At 42.1% G+C, this 18,296-nt stretch overlaps 1 protein-coding gene across 5 annotated transcripts in view; it reads right to left on the bottom strand.

Annotated features, from left to right (window-relative positions):
• Positions 1-5,429: 5,429 nt before the first annotated feature.
• Positions 5,430-18,296, bottom strand: part of SPATS2 (spermatogenesis associated serine rich 2) — a 158,581-nt gene continuing 145,714 nt past the window's right edge. For all 5 annotated transcript variants that reach the window (XM_055582908.1, XM_055582886.1, XM_055582876.1 and 2 more), the window contains 5 exons: positions 15,443-15,501; positions 12,173-12,282; positions 9,159-9,261; positions 7,758-7,972; positions 5,430-6,694 (listed from right to left, as the gene is read on the bottom strand). In XM_055582908.1, coding sequence (XP_055438883.1) covers positions 6,383-6,694; positions 7,758-7,972; positions 9,159-9,261; positions 12,173-12,282; positions 15,443-15,501 — 799 coding nt within the window. In that variant the 3' untranslated portion in view covers positions 5,430-6,382. The remainder of the gene's footprint in view (positions 6,695-7,757; positions 7,973-9,158; positions 9,262-12,172; positions 12,283-15,442; positions 15,502-18,296) is intronic.

The following is an 18,296-nucleotide window of genomic DNA, read 5'->3' as shown; positions in this document are numbered from 1 at the left end:
AGCTCAAGATGCAGCCTCGACAGAGGCTCCCCACCCCCACCAAAACATTCTGGAATACTCTGAGGCCTCCAGTACTTGGCCACCCCGTGTCTGTCTCATTCTAGACCATTCCTTTTCTTTTAGTGGAGGGTCCCAGCTAGTATGAACAAACCATGACAAACTTTCTAAAAAGGAAAGTTAAATGGCTAACTAACATGGCTAGTTAACTGGGGGAACCAGATCTGAACCAGGAGTTGGTGAAGGAGCTGGCAGTTTGCTATCATGCCACGCTGCTGGGGGTGCCTTGTCCTGTCCTTTGAGAAACAGCCTATTAAAAGGGGACAGAATGGTTATTTTAGGTCATTTTTAGGGCTTCCCTGGCGGCTCAGATGGTAAAGAATCTGCCTGCAATGTGGGAGACCTGGGTTCGATCCCTGGGTCAGAAGATGTCCTGGAGAAGAAACTGGCAACCCACTCCACTATTCTTGCCTGGAGAATTCCATGGACAGAGGAGCCTGGTGGGCTACAGTCCATGGGGCCACAGAGTCAGACATGACTGAACCACACACACACACACACAGGCATTTTGGATGTTACCTACTGTGAACAGCCACCTGGACTTCAGGCCGTGGGGGAGACACTGCAGTGGACCACAAGCCCCACCCACTTCGATTCGCAAGGGAGAGAGTCTGAGAAATGCTCTCAATCTCACCTGCGAGTTTGAGCAACACCAGAAAATGGGTTTGTTTGAAATCTAGTTACAGAGAAAGCCTAACTGGGTTAAGTTGAAGAGAGACATAAAAAGGAGACCTGACTTTTCCCTGGGGAATCAGAGTGGGTGGTATTTGTTCCTGCTGTTTTGACGGCTGTGAAGGGGCGGGTGGGCTGGAGAACAGTTGTGCTGCTGGTGGTGATGGTGGGTGAGTTTCCTCACCCAGAAAAATCTTCAGCTAGCGTTTCCCCTGGTAGGGAGTCACAGTGTAGGTAAGGAAACTCCCTCGGCACCCGTGGGGAAATGACAGTCCCTGGCTGTCCCCAGGGAGATGCTGCCACAGCCTCGCTCCGTTTGTCCTGGTTGGCACCATCAGCATCTGGGCTGTCACCCTGAGTAGTTCAGAAACAGGGGGGCAGGGAACAGGGGGGCATCTGAGGGGGGCGGTGCTTTCCTGACAACTGTCAGGACAGATGTGCTGGAGGGATATACACTCAGAGGAGAAAAGCTCTGCAAGGAATAGGATGACTCAAGTATTATTATTTATTTATTCTTTTGGTTAATTAGGTCTGTATGGCTGGAGACTGGGGAAGTCTTTCATGCGATTTTTAACAGGGCAGGAGAGACAGAAAAGTAAAGCGTTAGTGAATGTTTAACTTGTCAGTTTAACTTGTCACAGGTTAGCCTGGACATGAGAATCCTGCTCTCCAGCACCTGCTTGATACCTCCCTTACCCCTCTGTGAAGCAGTGACCATTGTCTCTACTTCCCAGTTCAGGAAGAGGTTCAGAGATGCTATTTGTCCAAGGTTAGCGGACCACATAGCTACCAAGTTATAAAGCCAGAATTAAAATCCAAATATATGTCTCAAAGGGCTTCCCAGGTGGCTCAAGTGGTAAAGAATCCGCCTGCAATGCAGGAGACGCAGAAGAGGTGTGCATTCAATCCCCGGGTGGGGAAGATCCTGCGGAGGAGGGCATGGCAACCCACTCCAGTATTCTTGCCTAGAGAATCCCATGGACAGAGAAGACTCACGAGCTGCAGTCCATGGGGATGCAGAGTTGGAAATGACAGAAGCGACTTAGCACATATGCCTATGTATCAAAATTCCAGGGTCTTTCCACTCTACCGCACTGCCTGGCCACCAGACACTGCTTCTGTTTAAGGAGCAGATAAGAGCTCTCATTCCTTTACCTGCAAAGTGAGTGAGGAAAGAGCTGGGACCTCTTGGCCTCAGAACTCAGCAGAGTGCCTAGAATCCAGAAGGTGCCTCAATGTTTAAAGGAAAGAATACGTTCAGGTGGCTAAAGCTACCGGAAGTCTAGCTGGGCTAGCTTTACAGTATGTTGCTCTGGCTACTAGCGTTATGGTCTGGTACTCTGAACTGGTTAAAATACTGACAAAATACTTCCTTGAATCAGTTCCTGACCTCCAAACATGTACCATTTTGGATACCTGTTTCCTCCACGAAGTGCGCTTCCCTGTGGATATAATTCTCCTCAGATGGGATAAGGTGGGATGAAACCTGTATATTAAGCAAGACAAACCCTCACTTTGTTCAGTCAGATGGCAGGAATTTCAGGACAACAAGCCATTACTCTAACGACCTTCTCCAAAAGCAGAGGCTCACAGATTGATAACCATGTGTCGTGGCTTTTCCAGGCCACTCCCAACCCAAAATAGTTCATCCTGTTGTACCCCATACATACCTTCATACTCACAAGACTATACCCTTGGTTTAGGATTCTGAACCACTGAACAAGTGCCTGATCACCCACTGGTATAGATCAGTTGAAGCACAGGCCCTGTGAGTAGTGCTGCTCCATTTCACTCACAGGAGACAGCAAGGCTCTTCAATGCAATACTATTTATTACCTTGTATTGTTTTATCTGTATATGTCAGTTGTCCCAAGTAGTTTATCAGCCCCACGAGAGGCTGTGTTTTAGTTATCTCCTTAGCTTCCAGCTCAGCAACTATAAAAAGCACTCCCAAACATTGTTGCTAAGAGTGTAAACTCGCATCTTTTAAGAGTACTTTATCAGTAACTGTATGGTCTAACAATTCCACTCCTAGGAATTTATCCTAAAGATATACTATCATATGTTATGAGTGATATATGTATTAAGAGAGCATTTGAGCAATACTTGTAATAGTAAAAAACTGAAAATCATCATTAGGGACTGATTGAACTAATTATGATGAATTTATACAATGGGATACTATGCAACCATAAAAAGACCAGGTATATTTATGTATACTAATGTTAAGAGGCCTAAGCAGTGTACATTCTTCTGATATATGTATATCAATATAGCAAATCTCTGAAGGGAGACAAAAACTTAACAGTGGTTGCCTCTGGAGAGGGAATACATAGTCTAGAGTGGGATGGAAGCTTATTTTCATCATATATCCATTTGAACTGCTTAGGTTTATTTTTTTCAAAAAACTATTCACATATATTGATTGTTCTTAAAGCCAAACAGAAACTAGTTATAAAAAGCAAGGACAAATTAAAAAAAGAAAGCAAGTTGTTTAGGAATATGCATAATATGATTTACATTTATGTAAAAGACAGAAAATATATATTTGCATGTTTGGATTTATAAAGTTTGTGGTAAGTTATATAAGAAACTTATCAGTAATTTCTTCTGGGGAGTGGGACAAGGTAGCCAAGAATTTTTTTTACTTTCACATCATGTATCCTTTCGTACCTTGAAAAAAATGAGCCTGTATTAGGTTTTTTTAAAGTGAATTAAAAGAAAACTGCTGTAAATAAGGGGCCCATTAAATATTTGATGTACCTAAAGAAGCCATGTTAATTCAAATTTTCTCTCTCAAGTGGCACGTAATTGACAAAGCTAAACCTGAAGTTTCAATCCTATCTCGTAGTCTGGGAAAGGACACGAGATTGATCTGTAGGACAAAACAGAAAGGGAAGGAAACATGATGATTAGGTAGAATGTTTCTGCACACACAGCAGGAACTGCCCAGGGTACAGAGCCTCCCTTCTCTTGGAAGGAAGAGCTGTCATGGGTAGCAAAGGATGAGCTGCACAGTTCAAACTTAAGAAAAACCTAACTTGTCTTCACTGAAGAAAGTCAAACTGGCAAATTTAGGAGCAGAATATTTACAACTGCTACTGCTGCTGCTAAGTCGCTTCAGTCGTGTCCGACTCTTAGCGACCCCATGGACTGCGGTCCACCAGGCTCCTCCGTCCATGGGATTTTCCAGGCACGAGTGCTGGAGTGGGGTGCCATTGCCTTCTCCAAATATTTACAACATGAGATCCTAAATTAATTATGGTATAGACATGTTATCTAAAAAAAGAATGGTGGAATGCATATAGTAGGCTCCTTTAATAAAAAACAAAACCAAAAATTAAAAGCCTATGTATGTATGTGTATATGTACATATATGCTTTGAAAAAGAGTTGTAAGGATATATGCCAAATTATTAACAGTCATTACCCCCGAGGAAGAGAATGGGAACATGGAAAACTTTTTTTTCTTTTACATTTCTGCATTATTTGATATTTTATTTTATTAAAAGATTTTTTTTTTAAATGTGGACAATTTTTAAAGTCTGTATTAAATCTGTTACAATATTGCTTTTGTTTTATGTTTCGGTTTTTTGGCCATGAGACCAGGGATCAAACCCGCACCCCCTGCACTGGAAGGTGAAGTCTCGACCACCAGACACCAGGGAAGTCCCTGTTTGATATTTTAAATGCCACTTTTATAATTAAAAACAATGTGTAAAAAAAAAAAAAAGCTTCATAATTTTCAAACTTTTTGTGGTCCTAGAAAAAAATCTTCAAATGTTTTTCTATAAGGAGATTTTAATTTCAACTTCAAGGCAGTTTTGACAAACATGTGGCTGCCCATCTGTTTAGGTGGTTAAATACATTTTTGCCTGGATACAGGGATAGACCTCATAATCCTTCAAGGCCACTTCAATCTCTGGATTTCCTATAAAGTGTAGGTGACCAATTAATCAAAGAAGCAGGACTTTTTTCCTAAATAACAGCAGGCGGATGGTATTGTTGGATAAATTCCCCCAAACGAGGTAGCCAGCCCCTTAGAAAATGGCTTCCCAGTATTCCTTGACTACTGTTTTCTTTCCTGAAAGACACACACACACTCTTTCTCACTCAGTCTGTGCAACCAACCTGAACCCTGGCAGTTCAGCTTCAGCCAAAGGGCCAGGGGAAGCCCTGAGGCAGCTAGGTTCTGCACCACTGCCACTTACAGCCTGGGCAGCAGACTTGGGAGAACAAACCCTGAGAAGAAAAAGCTCTGCTGTTATTAAATCATAGAGGCTGGGGCGGCTATGGGGCGGGAATCTGACACCAGCAGCACCTGGCACATGCAGGAACCCAATTACGTAGTGACGTCCGCTATTCCTGTGAAGGGACAGGGTGGAGGACAGGGGTATAGACAGAGCCTCTGGCTGCCTGGTGGAGCTACTGGCAGTTGATTTTTCAGGGCTGGTAGGTTCTCCTTTGGAAAGTTACCCTTCCGTCTCCTACAGACCTCTTCCCAAGAGAAACAGCTGCATCTGCTCACCCTGACTTTTGTATTTAACTTGGTTCTGAAGCTAAAGCAGTGGACAAATGACTGAGGAACTGGATACCCTCACTGAAGCCCCAAACAAGCTGTCCGAGTGACTTCTATCCCATGAGGCCCAGAGAAAAACAGTAATGAAATGAAGTCGCTTCCTGCGGTGAAACAAACGTGGGAACATTTATGCAATTGTTTTTATTTATTCACCTCTAAAGATTGACTGCAGCAATTTTTGGATGGTTGACACCTTAGATTAACACTAATTATATTGCTATAAATTTGGTTCAGGGTCAGAATGGGAATCAGGAAAGAGGGAGAACAATAGCAACAAAAATCTTCAAACACTGAAATGAAGAAATACTTTTTTCCCTTGAATTAATGCTACTTTCCCATAGACTTCCCTAGACTGGTTTGCAGCCTAAGATCATAGAAAACAAGGCTTGGGCATATGGAAGAAACCACAGGTTAAGCCATGGTGCCAAGCGAGAGACTAAAACTGCGATCTGAGTGTCAGTCTCAGGCACAGCTTAGGAGCACAGGCAGATTCTCAAATGTGTCCCAGGGTTCTTCCATTTTCACCTATTCAATCCCCCCTTTTCTGGCCAATTCAGGGCTGTACACAACCCCCTTGCTGCCTCTCCTGTTCACACTGTTGTGTACAGGGAACCCAACAGGCACGTGCGGCTCCTGCTGCGACAGAAAGGTAGCAAGACCAGCCGTGATCCATCTCCTCCTGAACGCCTGGACAGTTGGGCTGGCTGAGGAAGGCTTCTTCAGGCCTCTGGAAGGCCTGGAGCCCCGGGAAGAACACTGCTTACCCTTGGGAAACCTGGCAACAGTTGCCTGTGATTTCTGGTGGAAATGACCAATCAGAATCAATCCATCTCACCGGGAAAGGTCAAGGGAAAGAAGAAAAAAAAAACAAAAACAGCTTCCCTTCCAAAAATGGTAAAGAGGAAACGAGGAGAGAAGAAACCAAAATATTTAGAATGGCAAAATATTTAGAATGGCATAAAAAGTGATATGCGTAAACTTCTTTTTGTTATTAAATCTAACTATAAGTTTCCTAAAGTCCAGTTACCAAGTTGAATTGTGTGGGAAAGAAGAGAGAGACCGGATGGAATCTTCCTCAGGAGTTCACAACGTCAGGCTGAGAGGTCCTAGGTTTGCGCTGGGGGAGCCCCTTCCTGAATGAGGGCTTGGGTGGGCCGGGCTCCATGCTGGCTCCAGTCCCATTGGTCCCTGCAGAGTGAGCCTGGCCCCGTTCACTAGTGTTTCCTGGTGCCTGGGATGGAGCACTCTGGTACCTGGAACCAGATGAATACCACGAGCTATTTCTGTAACGACCCATGCTGTCATGTCGCCCTTGGTTCGTGGGGTCACTGGACTTTGGGCCTTGTGGCCTGTAGCCTTGTCCTCCTCGTCTGTTTCCCGGCAATGCCTAAGGATAAAAGAATACAATGTTCAGAGCACAGTGGTATAAGGGCACCCCAGGTGTGCCAGTTCCATGCACAGGAATATTCTGAAAGCCTAGCAGTGGTATCCCATGCTTGGGACTCGGTTCTCTCCATACTCACAGAATTTGGTCAGCCGATCCAACCTAGACCTAATGAGAACTCATAAATCTTTCGCTATCTCCCCTCTGCCTTTCACCTCAGGGTCCTCTCCACTGAAGAGCTTTTCTTTAGCTGGGCTGAGGAAGAAAGAGCATTCTCTGGGGCTATTATAAGCCCTCAACTGGGCAAGTGTCTTATCACATGTCTGAATTTTGTAGATCATAAGCCATTTGTAAAGATAATGAACAGTTGAATAATAAAATACGCCTCACTATGCTCTACTTTGCTATATATCATGAACCACAGATTAAATCACGCTGCTGTGACATTTAACACATTCACAGTACAACCCAGAGAGCTCATGGCACACGATTTTATTTTTGTCCTCCAATTCCAATGTAATACCAGTCTGAAGAATTACTTACTTCAGGCTAATTCACAGCACTGCCTTGGATGGCTCTTATGGTATCTCCTTCAAATCAAGGAAAAGCAACTATGGATTCTGCTTCAACTTTCTAGTGTCTGCTCCCTGCCCTACCTGGTTCATGCTCTCTCTCTCTCCCGGGTATGCTCTCCCTGTGCTTCCGGGGAGCTGCTGCTTCAGACGCATTCTGGCGAACCTGCCACTGTGGTGCTTTCCACCTCCAGATGGGTGCACGACTCCCAGTGTGACCAATTACCAGGCAAGACTACTGCCTACGACAGCGAGGATCACTGCCAACATCAGAAAGTCAGTAGTCCTGGCAACGGGAAATCTAAACTGGCTGGTGAACTGGAACATACACACCAAACCCTTTCTCTGGAACTAACTGAGGCTGGAGGGATTCAAGATAGGTGTGGAAGGGGCATAAAGAGAAGTGGGTCATGTACTGAGCTGTCAGCGTTTAAACTGTGACAACCTGGTTTAAAAGCTTTTCTGCCTAACACGCTCAGTGGAAGCTAGGTTACCTCTCGGTGAGGCTGGTAGGATCGGCCACCGGAGTTTGCTGTGGTTGCAGGCGTCTCCCCCGGTGCCGAGTTCTTCTTGTTAGCGCTTGTAAGGCTGGGAGCAGAGGCGCAGGTGGAAGCAGCAGCAGCAGAGGCGTCGCACGGGTTACTCAAAGACACAGATGCAACCAAGCTACATCGAGACCGGGTCGAATAGCTGTTCTTTGGATGGGACACTGAGACAGCAACATGAGAAAGATGTGGTCACGTGATAGAAGAGCATGACTGGTAATTTCTCCCTGTTTCTCCATTTCACAATGAGCAATTTAGGATAAAGAACTGTCTGAGTATTTGTAAAGCTAAGCTTTTAAGGAGGTAACAGGAAGGAAAACCTCCCTTCTGCCCTCTTCCTCCATGCCTTCCAAATCCCCACGGCTTTGTAACAATCCGTCAGAGTGGCCCATCCCCCCACCAACTAACGATTTCTTGGCGTTCCTACCACCTCAACGCCTGGCTTTGGCTCCAGTGGCTGACTAAGCCTAGGAACAATAGTATGGGCCATATGTTCAGTTTCCTATGCAAGGAACATTTCTAAAGTACCAACTTCGCAAAGAAAGAAAAAGTTAAATGAAAAGCTAAATTCTTTTTTAAACATTTGAATCATGCAAGATGAGTTACGTACGAACACAACTAGTCTTCACAACAAATATCTATCTTCCTTCCTAAGGTTCTTTCTGCAAATGTAACTCCAAATTCAAAATATCAATCTAGTTGAAAAATATTAACATTTTCAAATTTTGTCAGAATTCAATGGTTTAAAAGTAGTCCCTAGATTTTTTTTCCTTGGTTTTAAGCCTGGGCTAATGTTGAGTTCACAATCACTGCCCTAAGTCCAACATTTATTTCAGTTTTACGTCGAGAGGGTCTCTGGGTCTGACTGATGCATCACTTACAAGCGCTCATCTTAGAGGCATCTCTGTTCCCGCCTCCTCAGCTCCCCCCACCCCCGCCCCGCCCCGTTATGTGCCAGGCAAAGCAGGTAGTGTTACCTCCATTTTGGAGAGGAGTAAACTGAGGGCAGCATATAGAGTATAGACACGGGGATTCAAACCTGGTCTGACTCTAGTGCACATGCTCTTTACACTGCAGCCAAACACCTCTCAGCTCAGCAGAAAATGATGAAAAAACAACCACAAATTTAGGGAGCTGGGAAATGCCCATCCTCAGAGCTCAAAGCATCTGTGTTCACTGACTTGTTAAGTGTCTCTGAGTCCCTTTTCATAAAAGCAAGCAAGCAAGCAAACCAAAACCCAAGAGGGAGCAAGAGTCAGGGAAGAAGCCAATTGGCACTTCAGTCTCCAGTTAGGAGAGGGTGGTCTTCTCCTCACCGTCTCCGGCACCCTCAATCTCTCACCATCTCACCTTGTCCAAATGAATCAATGTTCTTCTTCAGGGTCTCTACATCACAGGTGAATCGGGCCACTCGTCCCAGATCCTCATCATATTTACGTTCACTAACAAAGTGCTGGGGAAAAGACAAAGACAAACCTCCAGATGAGACAAACAATGTACGGATTTCTAGCTTGCTATGCAATGCAGGAGAGCTGGCTTCAATTCCTGGGTCAGGAAGACCCCCTGGAAAAGGAAATGGCAACCCACTCCAGTATTCCTGCCTGGAGAATGCCATGGACAGAGGAGCCTGGCAGGCTACAGTCCACAGGGTCACAAGAGTCAGACACGACTTAGCGACTAAACCAACTATAAACAGATAAACAGGATTACTTTCAACTGATTTCTTTTTGTGCTTCAAATTTCACTAAGTGGCCATATATTAACAATGCTGGGTGGCTGACAAAATCCAGCCATTTTCTTTAAGAGTCTAAAGATAAGTCCATTTGGGAGCTTTATGAAATGCTGTATGATGGTCATTAGGTGTAAATCAAGAGAAACTGAAGGAAGGAGAAGGAACTCACAATGGAGGGTCATCTTTCTCTCCACTGTTGGCTACTCTTCACACTGCTCCATTATATACACAGGCAGAGGCAGCAAAAATGTCCATAGTTACAACAATGATTCCATTTAAATAAATGGTTTGATGTTCTTTAATAGAAACTTCCTTAGGAAACCCACTGCACCTCTTTATACAAAGTAGGATTTGTTAGTCCTTGAAATAGGAACAATTTCTTGAGTTGGAAAATCATTCATGTGAAAAGTCAGCTTTGCAAATCAGAAGAGTTTGTGCTGCAAGTAATTTAATCCTTTTAAGCAGACTGAGCCGAGAAGTAACCAACCTCTTGGGTCAAAAACTAACTATACTATAGAAATAGTGGGACTAGAAAAATGTCAGGAATAAAATGCTTCTGCGGTCTATTTCAATAAACAATTTCTAAGGTAGCCTGGAATCATTTTTTCAGATGAAAAAGAGAATAAGAAAGAAAAGTTAAGGCTTAGATATAATTTAGAAGAACTGAACTCCTCAGAGCAGTCCTCTGTCTGGGGGTGTCCTAATTCCCCTTTGGATTTTCAAGGGGTAGAATCAAATGCATCACAATCCTTGGGATGCACCTAGAAGCAATAAATGGGAGAGAAGGAGTAACAATTAGCTTTGGGCCTTGAAGTCCTAAAGCTTCAGGGTATATTGTGGCTCAGGAAAGCTCATGAATCTCTGTAACAAAGCCTTCAGACATGTAATATCAGTCTGAGATTAATTCTGAAGCAAATTCTAGGGTTTGCTGAGCCAAAGACATAACAGGAATGACGGAAATAAAATGATCTGGAAATAAGACATTTAAATTGCACAGCACCCACTTCAGTACACTGAAAACGTGGAGAAACAGATCCTTAGTCAGCCTGCAGAAATATTTCTAGCAGCTCTTCAACCACGTGGGAAGGGGAACAGATGAAGCCTATGAGAGCCAGAATTCTTATCTAATTCCAAAGGGGTTTCCGGCTTCTCCCAGATAGTTGAATGAGAATGACTGGCATCAATACGAGGAAGACTCTCTATAAAATTTAGCAAAATAGCCTTAGTTAATCAGAAAATGGTACTTTAAAACTTACATTGCTGGCTTCACTATTTCTCCCCAGTATAGTCTAAGGGGAAGGAGCAAGGGGATAACACAATATAGGTTTGCATGAAAGACCAGGTCAGGATGGTAACTGGGATGCCTGTAAGGTCTCAGATGACCTTCTGTCTGTGCTTTTATTTCCCAAAGGCTGTTATAAAATCTCCCCAGCAAGTTTTCCTCTTAAATATGGCAGTAAATTTCACACTTCAGAAAGAGCAGAGTTAGGTCTTGGGAGTAGAGAAAGCCAACTCCCCTGGTTCATACAGCTCACAGTTGAGAAACAATTAATTAGAATGCTGGTGTCTACAACTACCCATGATTAACCCAGCCTCTCTCGGGTTCCCATCTTAGTCTCAGAAATACTGTTCTTTACATAAGATTTTAAAATGTCTGAGTATTGAATTCAAGTAATCTTTATAGACAGATTACAATATAACCAATATCTCAAACTGCTCATTTTTCTCTTATAAAATCAGAATTGACCAACCAACTATTTAAATGTCTACTGAATACCTACTAGGTGTCAAGGCACTATGCCAGGGCCCTGGAGACACAGTAGTGCCTATCGAGTGAGGAAGACAGGTTACTCAACTACACATACAATTATAAGCGTGCTAGGAAGGCACAAACAGGGGATGTGGCAGGAAAGCCAGAAAGGCTGAGGAGATCAGGAATGAGATGTGAGCTGGAATGGTGCAGGTAGGTGGTTGGGGGGCAGTGGGGGAGAAAGGAGGGAAAAGAATGTTCTGGGCAGATGGGAAAGCATGTGCAACAACCCTGACAGGAGGGAACAGGTATGCCTGTGGAAAGGAGAGCTAGCACAGCCGAAGCACTGGGACCAAGGGGGACAAAGTGCAAAGGATGGCAGTAGGGCCAGACCATATGGAGCCCTACAGGCCGTTAAGGATTAGAGACTATTCTGAAAGCAATGGGAAGTCTGAAGCAGGGTCTGTAGTGTGAGGAACAGATATGAACAGGTGAGGATGGCAAGGTGGTGGCCAAGTGGAGAACTGGAATTAGTTAAGAGGCTACTACAGAAGTCAAAGCAAGAGATCACAGTAGCTTGATCATGATGGTAGTGGTGGAGACAAAGAGAAAAGGTCAGATCGGAGATTGTGCAGAAGGTCAAATGGACAGGGTCTGCTGATAGATTTAATTGTGGGAAAAGGAGAAACTTCCTAAGGTTTCCACTTTGGACACTGGGCGGATGACAGTACCATTTACAGAGCAAGAGAACTTTGAAAAGGGCCAGGTTTGGGAAGAAGGGGTCATGAGTTCAATATATTAGATATCGCCATGAATTATGGAGATTTGCTACTTTAGTCCCCGAGGGTAAGAAGAAAGGCAGAAAAGAGAAGGAAGTTTTACCTTGATATCAGCTCTGAGCTCGACCAACTGCTCTTCTGACATCCGAACAGCCACATCAGTCATTTTCTTTAGAAGTTCGGCTTTCTTTTGACGGCTAAGCAAAATTTCCACTGTAGAGGGAAAGGGATCATGACTCTTATGGTCTGCTAAATAGGACAAAGAAGGACTGGAAATACAGGCCTTGCAGTGTGTACTTGCACAGCCAAAGGCTTTGCTGCCCACCCACCCAGAAAGTGAAAATACCAAAGGTCCAGTTTCCACCTTCTTGAGGAACTCTGAAGGCAGTTTATATGGTAAACACTTTTTATGACTCATAAAGACTCATAAATCATTTGTCATTTTTCTTTCTCCTCTTCCCAGTTAAAAAAAATTTATTCAGAAGCATGTACACTGGGGCTTTCCTGGTGGTCCAGTGGTTAAGACTCTGCACTCGCAATGCAGAGGGCATGGGTATGGTCCCCGGTCAGGGACTAGATCCCACAAGCTTCAACTAAGAGTTTACACACTGCAACTACAGATCCTGCATGCTGCAACTAAGACCTGGTGCAGCCAAATAAATAAATCAAAACTTCCACTTGACTCTGTGTTCCCCTCCCCGGAAGAAACCACTGACAACAATTTTTCATGTATATTTCCTAATATACTCTCTGCCTATATGGAATACCACAATACTCAAGTTCCCTAATGATGCATATTTAGATTGTTCACAGCCTTTTTTAGTAGAATAACTTTTTAAACTTTTTAATTAGAAAAAATTTTTTTCGGCCACACTGTGGATCTTAGTTACCTGACCAGGGATGGAACCTGAGCCCCCTGCAGTGGAAGCTTGAAGTCTTAACCACTGGACCGCCAGGGAAGTCTGTTTTACTTCTTTTAAAAAAGCATCATCTTTGGTTTGCTCCGAGGTGCATCAATCAGGTATGGCCACGAAGGATAATAGACAATAAAAAGTCTCTCAGAGTAAAGAGGCAGGGACTACAGAGGACAAACACCCTGTAAGGCTGGCTGGGGAGAAGGATAGCGAAGCCTGGGTCCCTCATATCATTTTGGAGATGCCCTACAGCCCTGGACTGCTTACCTCTGGACCTTTCATTTCATGAGAGAAAAAGAACCTCACATTTATTTACGCCATTCCGTGGCATGCAGTTAAACTCAATTCCTAACTGTTATGCACAGAATCCTGTAACCTACTGAGAAATTAGCCAAATTTATGTTAGAAAAAAAAGAATTTTTGAAGAGCTACATCCGGTGTTACAGAGAGCTGGAATGTCTTTAGCAGGTTTTCTCAGTCTGATTTGCCACAAATATGGATGGGCTGCTCATACCCCTGTCAGGTTAAGCAATAGGGCATATTTTTGCAATAAATTAAGAACATGCATACGAAAGTTTCTCAACACAAAGGCCCAACAAATACAAACGATTCATTGGTCTGGCTCCCAAGATAAAATCTATTAGTCATTTGTATCAAATTCACTTTCTCTCAGCTTCAGCATTCTAGGATTCTAAGATAAAATTACAAATATCAAGATGGAGAAATGTGTCAAGTACAGATTTCTACACATAGCATATAATTCAGAGAGCCTAAGTATATGATCTTGAACAAGTCACATTTTTCCAAGGAACTAGTGTTTTCATTTATGAAATGAAAAAAATTAAAAAGTCAGAAAACCTAAATCTCCCATAAGGTTGATGCTAAGATCAGATATGAATGAGTGTGTAAAACCCTAAACTGTGAAGTACTATGAATATATAATTAATAAAACTATAATACATAAAAAAGAAAAAAGAAACTTGATATTATTGGTAAAAGAGTAATTACATTAGTGTCATTGAGAACTAGGATTTTTAGTATGGGAGCAAGGAGATACTGATATAAAATTGATGAATTTCAGCAAAACTCTGTAGCTCTTAATTTGATACTAAAAGATTGGCTATGAATTGATAATTGGTTAAGGCTGGGTGCTGGGGGGGTGGTGATTATATCAGCCTCTCTATTTGAAATATGTTAAAGTTTTTCTATAAAAGATGTATTTTAAAAAGCACCTTCTTCTCAACTGTTGACAGTAAGGACTATGTCTTTTTTCCTCTCTGAAACTTCACCTTCAAAAAGAGAATACATCGGTACAAGAATGGACCGAAACTGTCACTAGAAATTTCAGGATATACCACTCAATTTAAGTGATATCTCACCTCTGAAAAACAATGGATAGCACCTCTGCTATGTATCCAACACTTTGTTGCTGCTGCTGCTGCTGCTAAGTCACTTCAGTCGTGTCTGACTCTGTGCGACCCCATAGACAGCAGCCCACCAGGCTCCCCCGTCCCTGGGATTCTCCAGGCAAGAACACTGGAGTGGGTTAAAATGGATCAAAACTGAACTCAATTCAGTGCTTCAAAGCTGCCTCCTCTGGTCCAAGACCACAGACACAAATGATTTAACTGTGAGTCATCTCAACCTATATCTATTCTCAACAGTTTGATGAGAGCAGGTTAAAAGAAACAACCTTCCTAATTACAAATCTGGCATTCAATGCACAAAGGTAAAAACTGCTGGAAAGCCCTAAATCAATGCCATTGTACAAAGTGCAGTTGACATTCTCTTCTTTTCATATAGCTGTCTATCTTTAACCTAATCCTTAACGGAAATGACCAAAACAGCTATCTGGGTTCTTCTGTACAAAATCCCACAAATTATTCGACTTAGACTGTTCTTCCAGAATCTATTTTAGTAATCTCTCAAAGAGTCCTAGTCATGGGTATCCTGAACCCTCAATTAATTGACTTTTTCCCTAGCCAAGGATAACAGACACTGAGTGAAGTTTCAACAAACTGAGAAAACAAAGTTCTGCAAGAGGTAATGACAGGGATACATTGTAAGCAACCTGGTAAAGTCTCTGATTATGCCAAAGGCTTTTTCCCAAGTAGGAAAAAACCCAAAGGAATTATTCAGTCACTGAAGGAAAAAACAAAATAAAACCCAGGCACCTGCAAGATAACCGATTTTCCTTAGCTGGTGCTGAGGTGGCAGACACCATGATGTAGACATTGAAATCTATATTCAAAATATTAAAATTTGGAAATATTGATAAACGGGCTATTATAAAGTTGTTTAACCTGAAAGCATTCCTCTGCCAGCACAGTACAATTACTCAAGACTGTTTAACTAAATATACAAACTCTTAGTGTGGCATTTACATTGAGCTTTTGTTATGGGGATTGAGAGGCAGGTACTTATTAACTGTTAATAGTTTTAATAAAGATCAATCTTACTTGCTTCAGCTTTCACTTTGTCCATTTCAGCAAGCAATGCCACTTCCCGATCCATTAAACTAGGAAGGGATGACAAAGGGAAAGAATGTTGGATCAGAAATTCAAACAGAAAAATGGCACAGTGTTAACAGTGGAGAAAGACTTATGCGTTTGTTCCCTAAAAGCATACTACAAAATAAGCACTGTATACACCACATGAAAATCTTATCTCACCCTCAGCAAAGACTATTTTAAAGATTTCAATACAGGAATCGAATTCCCTTTTATTTCTACTGATAACATATTACAGTAAATCAGTAGCTAGACATTTAAGAGTTGAGAACCAGTAGATGGCAGTAGCAAACTACAAAACACTTATTGGTAAATTGTGCTAAAGCACAAGTCCTCATGAAAATTACATATTTCTACATATGTACATATATTTTATTTTATATTCTGGTCTATAAAACTGGTCAGTTTTGCTTCTAATGAATTTTTACCAAGCAATACCCCTGCTAGGGCCCAATGCATTTAACCACAATTAGGATTTATAGATCTTCAATATTTTAGCGCAGTTGCTTATCAAGTCCACTAGCACTTTAGTCTTTAGAATGCAGAGCAGTCAAAAGACACATATACTGGTGCTAGTTTTGGATAAACGTTTAATAATAATCCAGAAAAGATGGAATCAAAGGTTTCTGGAAGGCTTTTTTATCGAAAAAGAACATTAAACAGGCAATTAGAATTTTCTCCACTATAAATGTAAATGGTTTGTAAGCATGGGAAAGCTTTTCCATGTCCTTATAAGAGAGCCCACCATCTTCAATGAACATGAGATAATACGTTGCCCTAGTATTAAACCTCTGGATACAAATAATTTTCCTTACCACATCAGTTTTGCTTAGTAGTGGCAAAAAAAAAAAAAAAATAAAAACCCTAAAGCTTTACTATCTGTACAAACATAAAATGTTCCAACTCTCTTCATAGTTGAAATTCATTCTAATTTCTCCTTTTGAACTTGTGTATAACTACAGGGTTAATAAAAGTTCTCTTGTTTCTGGTTGTAAAACTAATCACACACATATGCATATATATACACACACATATATATACACATACACACACACACACAGGAAAAAAAAAACTCAACTCAGTTTAGCTCTATATGTTGTTATGTTAGCACAAAGTAGTTAATATGGAGACTACAGAGTGAGATATTCAAAAAAGTATAAGGCAGGGACATTTTCTCAAGGAGTAAAATCCTTTATAGTGAAGTGATAAAGAACAGGTTTGATAATCATTATGCATGATGTTAATACACAGATTTGTAACAAATTTGGTCGGCATATTAATTCCAAAGTGCCAGACTAGAGAGAAGATACAACTATTGTGGGGTAGCAACACTTTTGCTAAGAAAGCATTTCCCAAACCTTGGCAAACATTTTGCTCCAAGAACTCTAGCAGCATTTGGAACACCTAAAAGGCAAAACAAAAGCACATCTGAGACAGGAGCTGCCAGGCCTCGAGTTCAGTATTATCACCTCTCCTCTGCTGCTGAATCACCTTAAGATGCAGACACTGTCCATCAGATGACAAATTTAACTGACGAAGCTTGTAAAATATTTATTAAAAGAGCTTAGCAAACAAGTAAGCTTTCTGCAGCTTACAATCTTTATTATGAGACAGCAGAGTGCCACAGGACACTCTCAGCAAGGAAAACAGTACCATCACCATTAGACTTTTTAGTGTCACTATGAGCTAGCACATCAGGACTGCACTTCTATTTCCTGTAAGAATGGTTAGCATCCCTTTACACAAGCTTTGTTTCTTGAATCACTCATTGGTGATCATAAGAAATCCACAGTGCACTGTGTGGGGAATCATATGACGGCGTGAGTGCTCAGTCGTGTCTTGATTCTTAGCAACCCTATGGACTGTAGCCTGCCAGGCTCCTCTGTCCAGGGGAGTTTACAGGCAAGAAGACGGCAGTGGGTTGTCATTTCCTCTGCCAGGGGTCATATGACCATTCCAGTAAAAAAATAAGCTTATCTTTCCATGCCAAAAAACACTGAAAAGCAATAAGGACTTTTATTTCTTTTTGTTTGTTGTCCGTCATGTTACTATCTATTGATAACATCTACTCAAAGATTCTGTGATGTCGGCCAAGCATTAAACAGAGGAATCTATGGATTAACTGTTGGGATATTTTCTCAGAGAGAAGCCTGATGAATCTCTGCAATTTTTCATTAAATTTTTCACAAGTCTTTAAAACAGAAAAATGAATAAATGTTAAATTACATGTAGTGTAAGTACCTGACAATTAGTTTTTCTGCTAATAATTTAAGTGCCTGACATTAAGCTTTTGGTTGCCGACATTCCCTTCAAAGATAATCATCTCAAATAAATAAGCCACACAACAAGAGAAAGGGCGATGCCAGGCCATCCTCTTAGAAGGTCCTGGGTGAGCTACATAACTGACCACTTGAGTGACTGGAACTTTTCCTTCCTATGCTTTAATTCTTGCTTTTATGTTTTAAATTCACTAATAAACAATGAACCCACAAAACTCAAGGCACCCCATCCTGGACCCCAATAAAGGCATGACTCAAGGTTCATGCTCTCCTTAAACACACTTCACTGTGTGGGTCTAGGCATGCCATGTACCCTCCAGGACTTGTGAGTAATAAGCCTTGTTTTTGTTGCCGAGGTGCATGTAGCAATCATCAGAGCCACAAGGGCCTGTCTGCCACAACACTTGATTCATGGGGTGGGGGCCGCCAGTAGCACAGGGCCCAGGTGAGTGCCCTTAGGCACTGCTAGCTGACGGCATCACCGAAGTAAGCTGAGACCAACACAAACACTGTAAGAGCTTTCT

The sequence above is a fragment of the Bubalus kerabau genome, chromosome 1 (assembly GCF_029407905.1).
Source record: "Bubalus kerabau isolate K-KA32 ecotype Philippines breed swamp buffalo chromosome 1, PCC_UOA_SB_1v2, whole genome shotgun sequence".
Classification (NCBI taxonomy): Eukaryota; Metazoa; Chordata; class Mammalia; order Artiodactyla; family Bovidae; genus Bubalus; species Bubalus kerabau.
Note: the sequence above shows the minus strand (reverse complement) of the source record. Positions and strands in the feature narration are given on the sequence as shown.